This window comes from Sinocyclocheilus anshuiensis, unplaced genomic scaffold (genome assembly GCF_001515605.1).
Source record: "Sinocyclocheilus anshuiensis isolate Anshui unplaced genomic scaffold, SAMN03320099.WGS_v1.1 scaffold877, whole genome shotgun sequence".
In the NCBI taxonomy this organism is placed as follows: Eukaryota; Metazoa; Chordata; class Actinopteri; order Cypriniformes; family Cyprinidae; genus Sinocyclocheilus; species Sinocyclocheilus anshuiensis.
The window spans coordinates 58,763-75,460 of record NW_015557181.1 but is presented as its reverse complement, the minus strand read 5'-3'; the positions used below and the strand labels follow the sequence as shown (position 1 = coordinate 75,460).

The window sequence follows — 16,698 nt, the reverse complement described above, 5'->3', positions numbered from 1 at the left end:
TGCTTGACTGTAGGGATGGTGTTCTTGGGGTCATAGTCAGCATTTCTCTCCCTCCAAACACGGCGAGTCGAGTTAATGCCAAAGAGCTCAATTTTGGTCTCATCTGACTACAGCACTTTCTCCCAAGCCTTCTCTGAATCATTTAGATGTTCTCTGGCAAACTTTAAACGGGCCTGTACATGTGCCTTCTTGAGCAGGGGGACTTTGCGGGCGCTGCAGGATTTCAGTCCATTGCGACGTAGTGTGTTACCAATGGTTTGCTTGGTGACTGTGGTTCCAACTGCCTTAAGATCCTTAACAAGCTCCTCCCGTGTAGTTCTGGCCTGATCCCTCACCTTTCTCATGATCATACTTACCCCATGAGGCAAGATCTTGCACGGAGCTTCAGACCAAGGTCGATTGATGGTTGTTTTTGCATTTCTTCCATTTCCGAATAATCGCACCAACAGTTGTCTCCTTCTCACCAAGCTTGCTGATGGCCTTGTAGCCCATTCAAGCCTTGTGCAGATCTACAATCTTGTCTCTGACTTCCTTTGACAGCTCTTTGGTCATGCCCATGGTGGTGGGAGAGGTTGGAATGGAAGATACAGATTTTGTGGACAGGTGTCTTATACACCTAACAAGCTGACATTAGGAGTAACTTCTTAAAGTGGCCGGACTAATCTGTGTTCCACATGGGCACATAACCAATCTGTGGGAGCCAGAATTCTTGCTGGTTGGTAGGGGATCAAATACTTATTTCTAGTGGTCGACCGATATATCGCCAAGGCTGATATATCGGCCGATATTTGGCATTTTTCACATTTCGGCATCGGCCGATAAGTTTTCTGTTTGGCCGATGCGTTCGAGGCGGGACTTTTATTTTGACGGCGCTGAGAACGGCAGCGCCTGCGCACACAGTGCTCACATTCTCCTTGTTCGTTGTCGTCGTTAACAGCTCTGTCTAATACCATACCTGTCAACATTTGGGTACCAAAATACGGGAGACTTTATAATTCATTATCTTCTTGTCGATCCACCGGTTCACATTTACAACTGCATGATTTCTGCGTAAAAACAAAGAGCAGAAGGGCTTATTGAAAAATGCAAATTCATTCTCTGCCAGTAGGTGGCGCTTATGGCCAGGAATATAGCCGTTTCCCTGGTAACTGCAGTAAACAAAGCAGTGCAGCACCTGACTTTGTAACTTGCAGCGCTCGTATTTAATCAATTAAACCATAGCCTTTTGAAGTGCATGCTATATCTCAATTTACATGTATATTTTGTTTGTTTTTTACTGGAGCACCACCTGAGTCTTCTCCTCCCCTTTCTACCAGTGATCCTTGTTTCCTTCCCGCGGTACTCCCTGCGCGCATATCAATAGCATCACTGGGTTGTAGGTTGCCAAGTGTCCACCTGAGTCTTCTCCTCCCCTTTCTACCAGTGATCCTTGTTTCCTTCCCGCGGTACTCCCTGCGCACATATCAATAGCATCACTGGGTTGTAGGTTTCCAAGTGTCGATTGTGTGAGAAGGATGCGTTTCATACAAGGTCTGGCAACTGGGCAACCTTGGAATATGTTGACATGATTATTCATATAATGAGGTTTGGGCCAAAGATAGAAGCCCAGTATAGAAGTCAGTATAAGTTCTTTGTTTGGGCCAGACAAAATACGGGAGTTTTAACGGAGGCAAATGTAGCAAACATAAAATACACCCAGTGGGATTTTTTATATATAGATTGAAAATACGGGAAAATATTTAAACGGGATGATAGCGGGATAGAATGGTAAAATACGGGAGAATCCTGGGAAAAACGGGAGGGTTGACAGGTATGTCTAATACGGACATAAATCTGTCTAATCAGAAAGAACTGTTAAACAAAGGAATTAAAATGTATACAAAAAGGTATTATAACGATTGCTTTTATATTATTAGTTATAGAAAGGCAAACATTATAATACTTTCTCGTTTTCCGTCAGCATTCAGCAAATATGCATTTATATCATTTAAACAAATCTTTGAATGACTAATGAACATTTAAATTCAAAAATCTTGCAAACGTAGTCAAATCTAGCTGTGAGATCTTGTGAAGTGTGCATTTGTATCCTGCGTGATCGCGTGCTTATATCGGCTTTATATTGGCCATCGGCCACCCTGCTTTCCAAGATATCGGCATCGGCTGTCAAAAAACCAGTATCAGTCGCCCACTACTTATTTCACTCACTGAAATGCAAATCAGTTTCTAACCTCTATATAATGTGTTTTTTCTGGATTTTTTGGTTGATATTCTGTCTCTATCGTTAAAATAAACCTACCACAAAAATTACAGACCATTCATTTCTTTGTAAGTAGGCAAACTTACAAAATCAGCTGGGGATCATCATAACGCAGTGGATAGCTGGCCAATCACAGCACACCTTGCTTTTCAGACCGATGAGCTTTGTAAAAATTGACGCGTTTCAGAAAGGTGGGGCATAGAGGAGAAACAATAATGTACAGTATGTGGAAAATAATGTGTTTTTTGAACCTTAAACCGCATAAACACATTTCTTTACACCAAATACACAAAATAATGTTCTTTTTGGCAACAACAAATGACCCCTTTAACTTTTCATGGATGGAAACATAGCTAGTGGCCCGATCAGGCCACTGCTGCATCCTCACGAATGATTAAAATTTGCATGTGTTTTTAAGCCTTGCCAATTCAAACATTCAAGCGATTTTATAGCATTTGAGCACAAGAAGACGCAAAGGACATTAATTCAGTACTCTCGCGCTATGTTCTGTGTGTAAAGTACGCAAACAGAGAGGTGCATCTCACACCGTGTCCTAACTACACGCGTCGCGACACGTGATAAAAGGTATCTTTTCCATGTTAATCAGTTTTTGTCCTAACTACCCGCGACAGAGACACGCGAAATTTCTAATTTAGAAACGGTTTCTATTTCCGCGACATCACGGCTGGAACAACAACATACAAACTATAGATAATCTCAGGTGATTATGTGCTTTATTCAAAGTTAAACGTGTCTAATATGAGTTTAAATATCATTTTGCGTGACCTTATAGCCATATTGAAAGCAACAACAGATAGTTTACCTCAGATCTTGAAAATAAATTAAAGCAAATATGTACGTTAAAACTGTGAACTCCCTGCGAACTGAGTGTATTCCATGACAAACATGTTATCAGTCATTCAGTATGTACATTTAATGATGTTAAAAAGGTTTAATATTTATGAATTAGATTATAAATGTATCCATTTCGTTGCAGAGCACTGAGCTTCCAGAGAGAGCCCGCCCACACATGCTTTTGATTGGCTGTGATATTTGATTGTCGCGTCTGGTGTGGACACACAAATTGCTTGTCGCTGCAATCTTGTCGCGTCGCGTGTAGTTAGGACATGGTGTCAGACAACGTGCGAACACCGAATTGAGTTTCTCTTTCACTTCTTGCTTTAACGGACAAATACATCTGGCCAATTTGAACATTCGAGAGATTTTAAAGCAAGAGAAAGTGCAAGAAGACACGAATAACAACTCCAGTCAGTGTGTTTTTGTGCGCACACAGAGCCTCATCTCAGGCAATGCATGAGACCCAAATTGAGTTTCTTTCTGTGTCGTCTTGCACTTGAATGGACAAATACATACAAAAGTCTAAAAACCCATCTTGGTGAGTATCCACGAAAACAGTTTGTCTTAAAGGTGCAGTAGGAGATCTTGGAAAATGCTAACTTTAGCCTGATAGCACTGAAAGCGAACGTCCCACCCTCTCTGCAATCGCCGTCCAAAAACACGCCCCTGAACGCATATACACTCACAGACCAGAATACCAGAGACAACATTACTACAATAGGTTACATCAGCGGTTCCCAATTCCAGTCTCGCACTGAAATCCGTGAATGAATGTTCTGAAGTGAAGTAAACTTCCACTTTCCAATTTCCAATTTCCACTGCTCAGAGAGTAGGGAGCAATGAACACTGTGTAGGGATCATATCGATCGGAACACAGTTCATGCACATAGCTCTCTTCTAACGAGCTGGTTATCTGAATCGGGTGTGTTAACTAAGCGAGACATGCAAAATATGCAGAGCTGGGGGGCGCGAGGACTGGAATTGCCGCTGGACCGCTGGATGTGAAGAGACTTTCAACCAGCATAACAAAAAATGTTTCTGAAGACAAACACCTATTGCACCTTTAAGTAAACTTTAACTGTTGAGAATAAAATCAGATGTGTATCATTATATTTGATCCACGCATTGTCTCTTAAAGTGACCTGCTGCTGTCAGTGTCCTTAATGTTAATCCAAAAATCACTCACTGCTCTTGACTGAATAAGCAGCTTTAACAATGATTAATCTATATTTAATTTGTTTTTTACATTTGATTATTCAATTTCTGTTCCTGAACACCTACAAACCTAAAAAGCTAAAGTATTGTTTAATTTATATCTTTGTTCTGTTTATTTATTTGTGCTGTTGCATGTAATTTATTAATTTGTTCTTATTTACTGACTGTTCACTTGTCTTTAATAATATTTGAACTTTATATTTGTTAGGGTAGAAATTGAAATTGAGGATTGTACAATTTAACTGGCGTTTAAATATTTGGTATCATATAAGCTTATTTATTATAATACAAGATAACATGGGTAAAAAACAACGATTACAACAACAATTGTATTTTTTTGTGGCTGGGCCAGTGAAAATGTTGGCAGGGCAAATGAAAATTTGAACCACTGGCCCAACTGGGCCACTACAGAAAATCCTTATTGTTGAGCCCTGCAAGATGTAGAAGAGTTTGTTTCTTCATCAGAACAGATTTGGAGAGATTAGATTTTTTTTTGGAGAGATTTAGCTTTTTTTTTGGAGAGATTTAGCATTCAACACCAGTGGATCCTCTGCATTGAATGGGTGCCGTCAGAATTAGAGTCCAAACAGCTTATAAATACATCACAATAATACACAAGTAATCCACAGGACTCCAGTCCATCAATTAGCATCTTGTGAATAGAAAAGCTGCGTGTTTGCAAGAAACACATTCTTCATTAAGATGTTTTAACTTCAAACCGTCTAATGGCACTCATTCACTACAGAGGATCAATTGGTGAGCAAGTAAATTAATGATACATTTTTCCTAATCTGTTCTGATAAAGAAACAAACTTATCTTCATCTTGGGTGGCCTGAGGGTGAGTAAATATTCAGCAACATTTTTGGATGAACTATTCCTTTAATTCAGACTAGCTTCGTTTGCTTCAAAAAGCTTATGTGCCATTATACGCTTCAGTGGCTTCCGCATATGCGTACTAATGCAAAGCTGGTTCCTTGGGTTTAAGCAATGCAGTTTCAGCCAGTATGGATTTGGTTAAGTAACCCCTTGATATTGTCTCTGTACAGTGCAGACCAACTGTGTGGACACAACCATAACCAACCTGCTGGAGAATACTGACCAGTTCACCTCGGAGGCGGCTGTGGGCACACCTTCAGGTCCAGCTAAACAAGCAGCTTCTTCCACTCCGTCTGTAACAGAATCCACACCCAATTTGAAGGTACAGCTGACCCTGTACCCTGTAAAAAAAAAAATGCAAAGCAAATGCAGGAGCAAGACAGACTTTAGTCAAAGTACCAAAGTGTCTTGTCCCATATTAACGAAAACCATTTATTACACAAGATTTGCACTATTCTTCATTGCCCCACAAAGAAACAAGCTCTGCGTTTTGGATTTGACCTTATCATGTACGAATAGCACAATGGCCTCCTTCTCGCATGGCCTATATTAGTGAATTTACCTATAAATAGTAGTCAAAGCCTTTTGTCTGACAGGATATTTGAATAAATATGTCTGTGTATTCATCAACAGCCAGCTGCCAAATCTTTTGGGAGAACACCCATAGACAGACACATGTCTCTACAGGAAAGAAAAGAAGCCTTCTACGAATATGCAAGAAGGTAATTGTTTTAAAATCCTTAAAATAATACTTAAAATGTGTTGCATTTTAGACACATCTGAAATGTTTAGCACACAATGGCATTGAGCTTGAAAATCTTTGTGCCTGAAATCCATTGTATGCCAGTATCCACTAGGTTTTTTGTATAATAAAGGTATGTTGCACTCCATTTTTATTTATTGAATTGAGTAATCTGATTCTTTATTTTCTATTCACCCCACCCGCAGACGATACATTGAAAAACATGGACTGAACAAACAGGACGATCTATGACCGTAGACAAAGACACACCTGAGGAATTGTTTAGGAAAGACAGCTGCTTAACACAAAATCCACATAGACAAAGAAGAAATTATAGAGTTGACCCAGAATGAAACAACATTTGAGTTCACCAAACATGCCGAGAGAAGACTGGATTTTTTCCTTTCTTGTTTTTGTTTCTTTGTAAATGTTCTTGCATGGCAATCATGCATGTCTTTTTATTATTTCTCTCTGCAACAGAAAACAATTATTTTGGTAAACAATTTGTATTAAGACCCAGTGACCTTGGCACACTTCATATTATTTTTATATGGTCCTTGGGTAGAGAATAGGGGATCAGAAACATATGACAGTGAGCTAAAACACAACTTGAGGTTCATTATGTTGTCAAGGATACATGTTGATGCAATATCAGCTTTTAAAGACATTAAAAATCATATAGAAATGCAAAGACTACTCTCCTTGTGTCTATTAATACATCTTATTGATGCAGTTTTTTTTCAATGAAAATGTGGTTGTTGAGAGATGGATGTACAATTCTAGGTATAAAGACTGGGCATATAGCTTGTATAATCTTTAAAGCACTTTTTGGAAACATTTATTTTCAGGACACTCATATACACAACACTAAATGACTGTACTGTCTATGGTTATCTTTGTTTACACATTTACACAAGCTTCATAGATGAGCTTTAAACCTATTAGCGATTTTTATTTCTTTATTGCTGCCATATGAAAGAACTATCTTTACCTTGTCAGCGTGGTAAATGAGGAGCAAATAGTAATGTTAAACTGTCAAAATGGCATCAGCCCTGATTTCATTCTTTACAAGCAACTAAGTTTTGGAAAATATCCCTGCAGCCCCTCCTATTTCTCAAAAACGTTTAATTTTTTTAGATAAGCGTTTTGAATGTCGAGAGAGCCGTTATAACCGCGCTGCCTTCCAGCCAATAGCTATAAAGCCTTACTAGTGACGTCAGCGCCTGTACGAACCAATCATAACAATGAGCACACAAGAGAGCCAATGAGAATGCTGGAGAGGGCGTACAGCAACCAATGAGAATGAAGGAAATGTAGGTGATTTTTCCAGACTGAATAAGTAGGAGCACGTCTGATATTACGACCTCATTGTCGAGTGTTTTGAGTCGGAAGGGGTTTGTTTCAGGTACATTGTGTTGTTAAGCAAGCAAATAATCAACAATGAGGGAGATTGTGCATTTACAGGCTGGACAGTGCGGCAACCAAATTGGTGCAAAGGTAAGAACTAAACAAATATATATTTTTAATCGTACTCCATTAAATACCTTTTGGGGGTTAAAAATAACTAATCCGCGGCGTTTAGAACAGCGATTTGTTTTAGTTTTTTATTTTTTCTTAAATATATGCTGTACACTATGCTGATTTCGATTGTGGTTATCATTTTTACATTTCACCATTAAAAGCTACTCCGGTCTAAATGTGGTCCTGGATTAATCACACAGGAAACACGTTTTTAAATAAGGTCTTCTTTTTTGAGTTCTCGGCTAAACATTGACGAAAACTAGCTTGCTTTTTTTTTTTTTTTTTTAAGTACGAATATTTCAGGAAAAATCAGCGATTTGAATGAAGTAATGGTGAAACAATGCGTTAGTTTTAGGGTGTTGGCTGCGCCGGACCGGCGTAATATCCGATTCGCAAGCGAATCGGTTCTTTTTGATTTGGTAGAGCCGAATTGATCGAGTTTTCGCTCCTCCACAGATGTCACCCGACTGTAGGGAGTGGTGACGCAAGTGAATCGCGAACCGTTCAAACGAGTCGATTCGCTTGGAAGATTCACGTGTAATGTGGCCGGTTGTATCTGGTTCAGCTCATGGAAAAGTGCGGGAACGCTAATATCATAACGCAAATACCGTTCTTGGCCCCATGCAGAGAAATGATTTGAATGACTCCGTACCATTGAGCAAAAACCGAAGCTAATATTCGTTACATAGGTGGTGCTATGTCTGCGCTGTTTCTTTAAGCTCCTGGGTGATGTAAAATGGCCCCGGTGACTTGGCGAACTCCATTTTACAAGTTGGAGCGCGAGTAACGGGAAACGCTGGCCATTCAATATTGGATTAGCCGTCCTTTTTTTTTTTTTTTCCCCCCCTTCTATTTACCTTTTTTGAACGTAGTTCCATTTTAATATTTTGTCCAAGGTCCAAAAACGTTTTAAATCTAAACTTTCTTGTTCCTACTTCTGAATCCTCTTGTTCCAGTTCTGGGAAGTCATTAGTGACGAGCATGGAATTGACCCAACAGGCAGTTACCATGGCGACAGTGACCTTCAGCTGGACAGAATTAATGTTTATTATAATGAAGCCTCAGGTGAGCAGAAATCCGATGCCTTTTGTAAGGTCACTTCACATGACAACTTTCATATGCACATTACAACATTTGGTTTGACATAACATGCTGCTCTTTGTTTTAAGGTGGAAAGTATGTTCCACGTGCTGTACTGGTGGATTTGGAGCCCGGTACAATGGACTCCGTGAGGTCCGGTCCATTTGGTCAGATCTTCAGACCAGATAACTTTGTTTTCGGTAAGTTTTAATATGCACCCCAAAGCGAAGTTTGACTGTCAAATGTTTATTGGGATATTTGATTTGGAAAGGATTGAACCACAATGGCTCGGAAACAACATTTGAATGGCAGATTGTGACCTGATATGGATATAGTTCCCTTTTGCTTAGATGTAACTAAACTCCCGACCATTTTTTTTGTTGGTAGGCCAGAGTGGTGCTGGAAACAACTGGGCTAAGGGCCACTACACCGAAGGAGCTGAGCTGGTTGACTCAGTTTTGGATGTGGTTCGGAAAGAGGCGGAGAGCTGTGACTGTCTGCAGGGCTTCCAGCTCACTCACTCCTTGGGTGGAGGCACAGGGTCTGGTATGGGCACCCTCCTCATTAGCAAAATCCGTGAGGAGTATCCTGACCGTATCATGAACACCTTCAGCGTGGTGCCCTCTCCTAAAGTCTCGGACACAGTGGTCGAGCCCTACAATGCCACACTGTCTGTCCATCAGTTGGTGGAAAACACAGACGAAACCTACTGCATTGACAACGAAGCCCTTTATGACATATGCTTCCGCACTCTCAAACTCACAACACCCACATACGGTGACCTCAACCACCTCGTCTCCGCCACCATGAGTGGAGTCACCACCTGCTTGAGGTTCCCCGGCCAGTTGAACGCAGATCTCCGTAAACTGGCAGTGAACATGGTGCCCTTCCCTCGTCTGCACTTCTTCATGCCCGGCTTCGCTCCTCTGACCAGCAGGGGCAGCCAGCAGTACCGCGCACTGACCGTTCCCGAACTCACCCAGCAGATGTTCGACGCCAAGAACATGATGGCCGCCTGCGACCCTCGTCACGGCCGCTACCTGACCGTTGCCGCTGTCTTCCGTGGCCGCATGTCCATGAAGGAGGTGGATGAGCAGATGCTCAACGTTCAGAACAAGAACAGCAGCTATTTCGTCGAATGGATCCCCAACAACGTCAAGACTGCCGTCTGCGACATTCCACCTCGTGGGCTCAAAATGGCCGCCACCTTCATTGGCAACAGCACTGCCATCCAGGAGCTGTTCAAGAGAATCTCGGAGCAGTTCACGGCCATGTTCAGGCGCAAGGCTTTCCTGCATTGGTACACCGGAGAGGGCATGGACGAGATGGAATTCACCGAGGCTGAGAGCAACATGAACGACCTGGTGTCCGAGTACCAGCAGTACCAGGACGCCACCGCTGAGGAGGAAGGAGAGTTTGAGGAGGAGGGCGAAGAGGAGCTTGCTTAAATTAACAATTCTGTTATGTTTTTCATGTCTCTTCCTCTTTCAAGTCTTGTCGCATCGTGTGTGTTTTTTTTGTTTGTTGTTTTTCCTACTGCATTTCCTGTCACTTAAACCCTCCAGTTGTACCTTTTCATGTTAATAAAACAAATATAAGAACCTGACTGGTTTACTAGTGTTTTTCTATTCAAAGTAAGATCTTGAGTCCAAATAGATGAAGAATTTTATAAATCAAAAAGCTGAGGCTGAAGTGGTCAGGACTGCGTTTCCCAAAAGCATCGTAAGCTTAAGTAAAATTTAGGCTTACGATGCTTTTGGGAAATGCAGCCCAGGTATGAACCATTTTTCTAGTTGTAAGTATTGTTAGTTGTAGATTTAAGACCGGGGTGCCCAATCCTGGTCCTGGAGATCTACCTACCTTCAGAGTTCAGTTCCAACCCTGATCAAACACCCGTCTGTAATTATCAAGTGTTCTTTCAGATCATAATTAGTTGGTTCAGGTATGTTTGATCAGGTTTGGAGCTGAACTTTGCAGGAAGCTAGATCTCCAGTAACAGGATTGGGCACCCCGATTTAAGATTATGCGACTAGTTAAAATGTAATTTTTTTTGTTTGTTTTTTTTAGTAGCCTATAACTAATTGGTTATAAACATTCAGAAGTGTGTTTATGATGTGAGCTGGAATCGTGTTGTGGAAAATCCTCTCAGTCTGTTAAATGCATAAGTTTGATTCTGAATCAATGACTTTTGGGAATTGCTCTTCATTTATCATGTATGACTGCAAAAGTAAAGATTTTCTTAATATAAAAGCCAGAACATTCTCAATCTCAGTTCTGTATCATTGTAGAGTTTTCAGTAGAATTTACTGAAGTCATTTGGCTTTCATTTGAATCCAGCTTTGAGAAATGCCCAGAAACGGCAACATGTTCAAAACTTTTGCATTTTATAGTTTTTTTTTTTTTGTTTAGATCTGAATGTAGGCAGAGAAGATGATGTAAATGACACCAAGACGGTTTTTAAAAGTGCAGATTTGTATATTTTACAAACATGATTATAGGACATTCCAGAAACATACACAGCACACACAAATCCTGCATGGGCATACACATAAATGCACATACTGTGATGAGGTACAAGAAGCCTTCTATTCCATCAGCAATCACAGTCTGTAAACACATAAAGCATCTTTTATAATTCCCTGATGCATGTTGAAAATTCATTAAAGGAAACTGGTGTTTCACGTGAACATCTGCTCTGAGGTGTTCAGCATTTGTTCAAGAGGAAGTGTATAGCCACTGTCTTCCTCTAAACCAACCACTTGCATTTGCATGGACAAAAGCCCAGTCCACAATCACAGCTCTGTTCTGTCTCTGAGGCCCTTGGCTATATGATGTTTTCTGATGACCTAATCTAAACGTAAACTCAGCATGACAACATCTGATTGGACCACAGTAGCAATGGATTCAAAAGAGAATAAATAGTAGGCTAATGTTAAGTGATTAAAGTTTCTCTTTGTCCAGAGCCATGTGGTTATTGCAGTTCCTGGGTTCCCTGGGTTCATTCGCAAATATGTTAAGAGATCTTGTTGTTGAGCTGCCCCGGATAATGTTCAAACTCTTTCTCAGCCTCCTCGCTGAATGAATCACCTGGAAGCACAAATAATACAAATTAAGCTGAAATTGGCCACCAACAAGAAAACTGAAGGTAAAGAAACTGTTTCATTTGGTGCTCATCTAAAATATCTGATTAAGCAAGCATGTCATTTCATTCCCATCAAATGTTTAATAGAATCAGGCAGGTCTGAAGGACCCAGCGAACAACAGCCCGTCTCACCAAGATGACATTTATGCAACCAGACACGGTTGCCATCGTATTTGCAGTTGCACCGCATAGCGTTGTTGGTGAAGTCGCTCTCAGCTACCTCAAAGTTGGGGTTTATTATGACCTGAGAAAGAGGAAAAAGTTAAGACTGATACTGGAAAACCTGGTTGCATAATTGTAATCAAACTTGATCTAGCTAACCGCATAATCAGCAAAGCATGTGGACAAACGTGGTCTTTTTATTAGTAAATCCTAATCTGGGAGGGTCTTTCCCAGTAAAACCTCTGCCCTCCCTCTGTGTACTTAAGGTTTATTACATCATTAATCAAACCAAATCCTATTATTCTTCTAAGCCTTGCATTCCTGGACAGGATGGTGAGCGCTGTGACGCATCTCCACCACTAGAGAGCAGAACTGCAACAGCTCTGACAACTGTTTGACTTGCTGAAAAACCCAGACAATGGGGTCCTACGGGACCAAAGTCTGCTCATGTAACAGTCTCTCCCGTTAGTGTGCTATCGATCTATCCGAAATACATTTCTACCAAAGTACCAAGGTGGTTACTCTTTCTGTGACAAGGTAGCACCACAAGTGAATACCTGTAGAATGTAGTTTCCTGGTATAACATCCGTGATGTCAATCCACTGGCAGTCAATATCATGTCTGTACAAGTCCCAGCAGCCCACTGTGATGCCCTGCTCACCAAAGTTGGCACACTCGTAGTGTTTCAAAACACCTGCAACAAGGTAAGCAACAGCTCAGTGGAGACACAAGCCAGTATTCCTGCTCAAGAACACCTTGAAATAATCTAAGGTGTCGTTCACAAGGAACGTGTTTTTGCATTCCACTGCGCTTTTTTTCCATTGTTTTTCTATTTAAAGCATTAGATGGACATCTTTGACCGTTACTCTCTCGCCACGCGTCCTTTTAAAAAGCGTTAAAAAAGATTATAGCTCAGCTTTGAAAAACAGGCCTAGAGGCCTTAAGCATTTTTTTTTAAATAATAGTCAGTGCAGTGGAATTAAAAACCTAAAATTGAGACTTTTTAAATATAACATTTTTGAAAACGTGGCACTTTTGAGCACAATGAACGAAATGGAAAATCTATGGAAGCCCATTTCCGCCGCTAAATAAAAAAAAAAAAGTTAATTGTGACTTCTCACAATTCTTAAATTTTTCCTTGCAATTGCGAGTTTACATCTCACAATTCTGACTTTTTTTTCCTCAAAGTTGTCAAACTCGTAATTCTGAATTTTTTCTCAGAATGGCGTTATATAAACTTGCACTTGCAGGAAAAAAAAGCTCAGAACTGCGATATTTAAAGGGGTAATATGATGCAATTTCAAGTTTTCCTTTCTCTTTGGAGTGTTTCAAGCTCTTGGTGCATAAAGAAGATCTGTAAAGTTGCAAAGACTAAAGTCTCAAATCCAAAGAGATATTCTTTATAAAAGTTAAGAGTCAGCCACGCCTACCTAAAATGGCTCATTCTAACACGCCCCCACATATCTACATCACTATGTGGAAATATTAGCATAATGCCACCCAAATGTGCACGCAAAGAAAGAAGGCGTGGTTTCAGGAACAGCAGTAGTGTTGATGCAGCCATGTCAGGGAGACGCTGTGTGTTTCAGTGCGAAAGCAAAAGCACTTTATTTGGCCTTCCAGAAGTAGATGCATTTAGGAATCATTGGTTAAGATTTATTTACAACAAAACAGCACAACCCAGATGTTGACTTTGTGCAACGCATTTTATGGACGACAGTTTTTTTTAACCTAGAAGAGTACAAGGCTGGCTGTGCACAAAGGCTATTTCTAAAAAAAACAAAAAAAAGGGTCAATTCCGACTGCTATGACAATCTGACGCTTCTGAATCAGCGACTGTAAGTATGTTTTGTTATTAGTTTAAGTATTTGCTATTGACTGTTCAAATGCGGAGTTTTGCGCAGCGCAGAGTAACGCGTCGTGTGTGTGTGTGTGAGGGGAACAGGGTCACATCACAGGAGAGTGAACTGCCTGTCAGAAATCATAGCACGTCAGCTGTCTTAACCGCGCTTGTGTACTGCATCATCACTGTGTCTGTCACGCGACTCTGTTGCCTTTTCGGGCTTGAACTGATGGTAAAACTAACGACATTATTAACTGTCTTGATATTTACTTTGAAAGCTGAAGCTCGCGATTATGGTAAGGGGCGTTACATTTCCGACGCGTGCTTGTGGTGTTCGGCCAATCACAATGCACTGGGTCAGCTGGCCAATCAGAGCAGACTGCGCTTGTCAAAGGAGGGGGCTTTGTTGAAAACGACGTGTTTGAGAGAGGCGGGGCATAGAGGACCTACAATAATGTACAGTATTTGAAAAATATTGTGTTTTTTGAACATTAAAGCGTGTCAACATATTCTGTTACACCAAATACACAAAATAATGATCTTTAAAATAGCATCATATGACCCCTTTAAACTCGCAACTGTGAGAAATAAATGGAAGCCCGTTTCCACCACTGAATAAAAAATAAACTAGCAATTCTGATTTTTTTTCTCAGGATTGCAAGATTTTTATTCAGTGGCGGAAACGGGCTTCCCTTTATTTCTCACAGTTGCAAGTTTATATCTCGCAATTCTGACTTTATAACTTGCAATTACGAGTTTATATCATGCAATTCTGAGAAAAAAAGTCAGGATTGCAAGAAAAAAAGTCAGAATTGTGAGATAAAAAGTTGCAATTACATTTTTTATTTAGTGGCAGAAACAAGCTTCCATAAAAATAAGCGAAAGCAAAAACATTCTGTTTGAACAGTCTAACTTAGTGAAAGCGGTTAGGATGAACTATACTGTTTTAGAAGATTTTTAGATAATTGAAGATCAACTAAACCAGCTTAGATCAGCTAAGACCTGCAAGTTTGCCAACCTATGGTTGGTTTAATATATTTAATATGTATTTATTCAAATTCAAAGTATTGAATAACATACCAGATGTATAAAGGTGACAGCAGGTTTACAGTAATGGTCACTGTAAATGTGACATTATTATAACTGATAAATAAATACATTTCTATACTTAGAAGTTTAGGGACCCCTAGTGGATAAACAACTGCCCTGACATGATGTTACTCTAAAACAGTTAAAGGGCACATATCATTGATAGCACATGACAGAAATATTTTTTTTCTTTTATCTTTAGAATATAAAATTATATTATAGTTATAAATGAAACTCAATAATAAAGTAAAAAAGATTTCAAATTTGGGCCTGGTTTCACAGACAGGGCTTAGATTAAGCCAGGATCAGGCTGTAGTTCAGCTAGGGCATTTAAGTAGTTTTTAATAAATGTACCTTAGAAAGGGTTGGTTGGTTACGTTGGTTTTCATTATACAGACATGTCCAGCATATGACCTTTGACTTCTGTCTTACCTTCATGGCACTCTGTGTCCTCTAGGCAGAAGCTGGCTTTATGTCCGTCTGCCACTTTGGTCCCATTTAGAGACAGCAGGTCATAATAGGTAAAGATATCCATACTATGGTAGTGCCTGGAGGTTATAAACACAGTCTGCTGAAATCTAAGAGGGTTAAACCATCCAAAAAACCATAAGATATTGTTGAAATGTGACTGGCTGTACAGAATATAACTTTTAAATCAATATCAGCTTACCAATATGTATGTGTACAATAACTGTCTTTAAGCTACTCTGAATCCTGGATACAGCAAACTACAAATCTGCCATTTTCATAGACAAAAAGATTTAAACAGCCTTGGAGAGCAGATTCAGTGCTGTAGGTCTGTAGGAGGGAACTGAAGCCATAGAGTAAACACTAGCTTCTCAGACACTGGCCTCTGTCCCAAACCCAACTGTGTGTGTCCTTTTAGCCTGAGCACATAACAGGTTTCCTCATCATCACTGTGTCAGGCAAATGCATTGGGAAACCTAATGTTCTGCTAGGAAGCTTGCAGTGTAAGCACAGACCACCACAAAGAGTTAATGGAGACTATTCAGAGATGCACTTATTCATTAATCAACACAAAAAGCATGGTGAGGAGAGTATGAAATTCACTATGTAAAAATAAATTGGAAAATAATTTACTACTAATTTACTAATTTAAGGGGATAGTTAATACAAAAGTTATATTTCTGTCATTATTTACTCACCCTCATGTCGTTTTAAATCTCTATGCTTTTATTTTTTTCTGTGGATCTCAAAAGTAGAAATTTTGAAGAAGTATATCTTGGGCAGTTCAAATCGAACACAAGAACCAATCAGTGAACATATTGAGTTGGTTCTTGAATTGGTTCATTTGGTTCACAAATCTGTTAAATTCACTTTAGCTTAAAATGTTTGAAAAGATTTACTTTTAAAATATCTAGTTTCTGTTCCACAGAATAACACAAGGGTGAGTAAATGATGACAGAGTTTTCATTTTTTGGTGTACTGACACAGTGCTGGTTTTGCCATGACAATAATTTAGGGTGTTAGTATGATCAATGTAAATCTAGCATTCTAATTATTGTTATGGTAAGTTATTTTCCATCAGTTTTTTACTTGAACTGTTCAGTGGTTGGGCAACATCAACAAAACAAACAAAAGTAAATATAACAGCAAGCAGCAATTACAAGGTAATTTTGAAACCTGTTCCAAATGTTGGAAAGGCATATGGGAGGCCATAAATAATTATTAATCATCATATTCTACAGCTATATGGAGCAAGCAAGCATGATATCAGGCCAAAAAGCATAATGTTTTTGAGTATGTTTTATAAACGTTGGCCAGTAGGTGGCACATCCACCACTAGAGGAAAATAGAATGATATACAGTATGTGAATCCATGTATCATTCGATCATTCGTTTTTTGATTTAATATTGAAAGTAGAAAAATGAGAAAACGGCTCCTTTTTCG

General features: G+C 39.8%; 3 protein-coding genes across 5 annotated transcripts in view; 2 read left to right on the top strand and 1 right to left on the bottom strand.

The window, feature by feature from the left end:
- The window catches only part of LOC107678647 (ancient ubiquitous protein 1), a 25,938-nt gene extending 19,304 nt beyond the window's left edge, over window positions 1-6,634 (top strand). For all 3 annotated transcript variants that reach the window (XM_016473997.1, XM_016473999.1, XM_016473998.1), the window contains 3 exons: window positions 5,378-5,529; window positions 5,841-5,929; window positions 6,156-6,634. In XM_016473997.1, the coding sequence (XP_016329483.1) occupies window positions 5,378-5,529; window positions 5,841-5,929; window positions 6,156-6,201 (287 nt within the window). In that variant the 3' untranslated portion in view covers window positions 6,202-6,634. The remainder of the gene's footprint in view (window positions 1-5,377; window positions 5,530-5,840; window positions 5,930-6,155) is intronic.
- Window positions 6,635-7,299: 665 nt separating this feature from the next.
- Window positions 7,300-10,156, top strand: LOC107678634 (tubulin beta-4B chain-like). Its single transcript, XM_016473979.1, has 4 exons — window positions 7,300-7,446; window positions 8,427-8,535; window positions 8,640-8,750; window positions 8,938-10,156. Exons 1-4 carry the CDS (start codon window positions 7,390-7,392, stop codon window positions 9,996-9,998), a joined length of 1,338 nt encoding a protein of 445 aa, XP_016329465.1. The 5' UTR covers window positions 7,300-7,389; the 3' UTR covers window positions 9,999-10,156.
- Window positions 10,157-10,994: 838 nt separating this feature from the next.
- Window positions 10,995-16,698, bottom strand: part of LOC107678611 (lysyl oxidase homolog 3-like) — a 30,329-nt gene continuing 24,625 nt past the window's right edge. The window contains exons 14-17 of the mRNA XM_016473954.1: window positions 15,219-15,334; window positions 12,412-12,548; window positions 11,825-11,936; window positions 10,995-11,637 (exon numbers count right to left, since the gene is read on the bottom strand). Of these exons, the coding sequence (XP_016329440.1) occupies window positions 11,564-11,637; window positions 11,825-11,936; window positions 12,412-12,548; window positions 15,219-15,334 (439 nt within the window). The 3' untranslated portion in view covers window positions 10,995-11,563. The remainder of the gene's footprint in view (window positions 11,638-11,824; window positions 11,937-12,411; window positions 12,549-15,218; window positions 15,335-16,698) is intronic.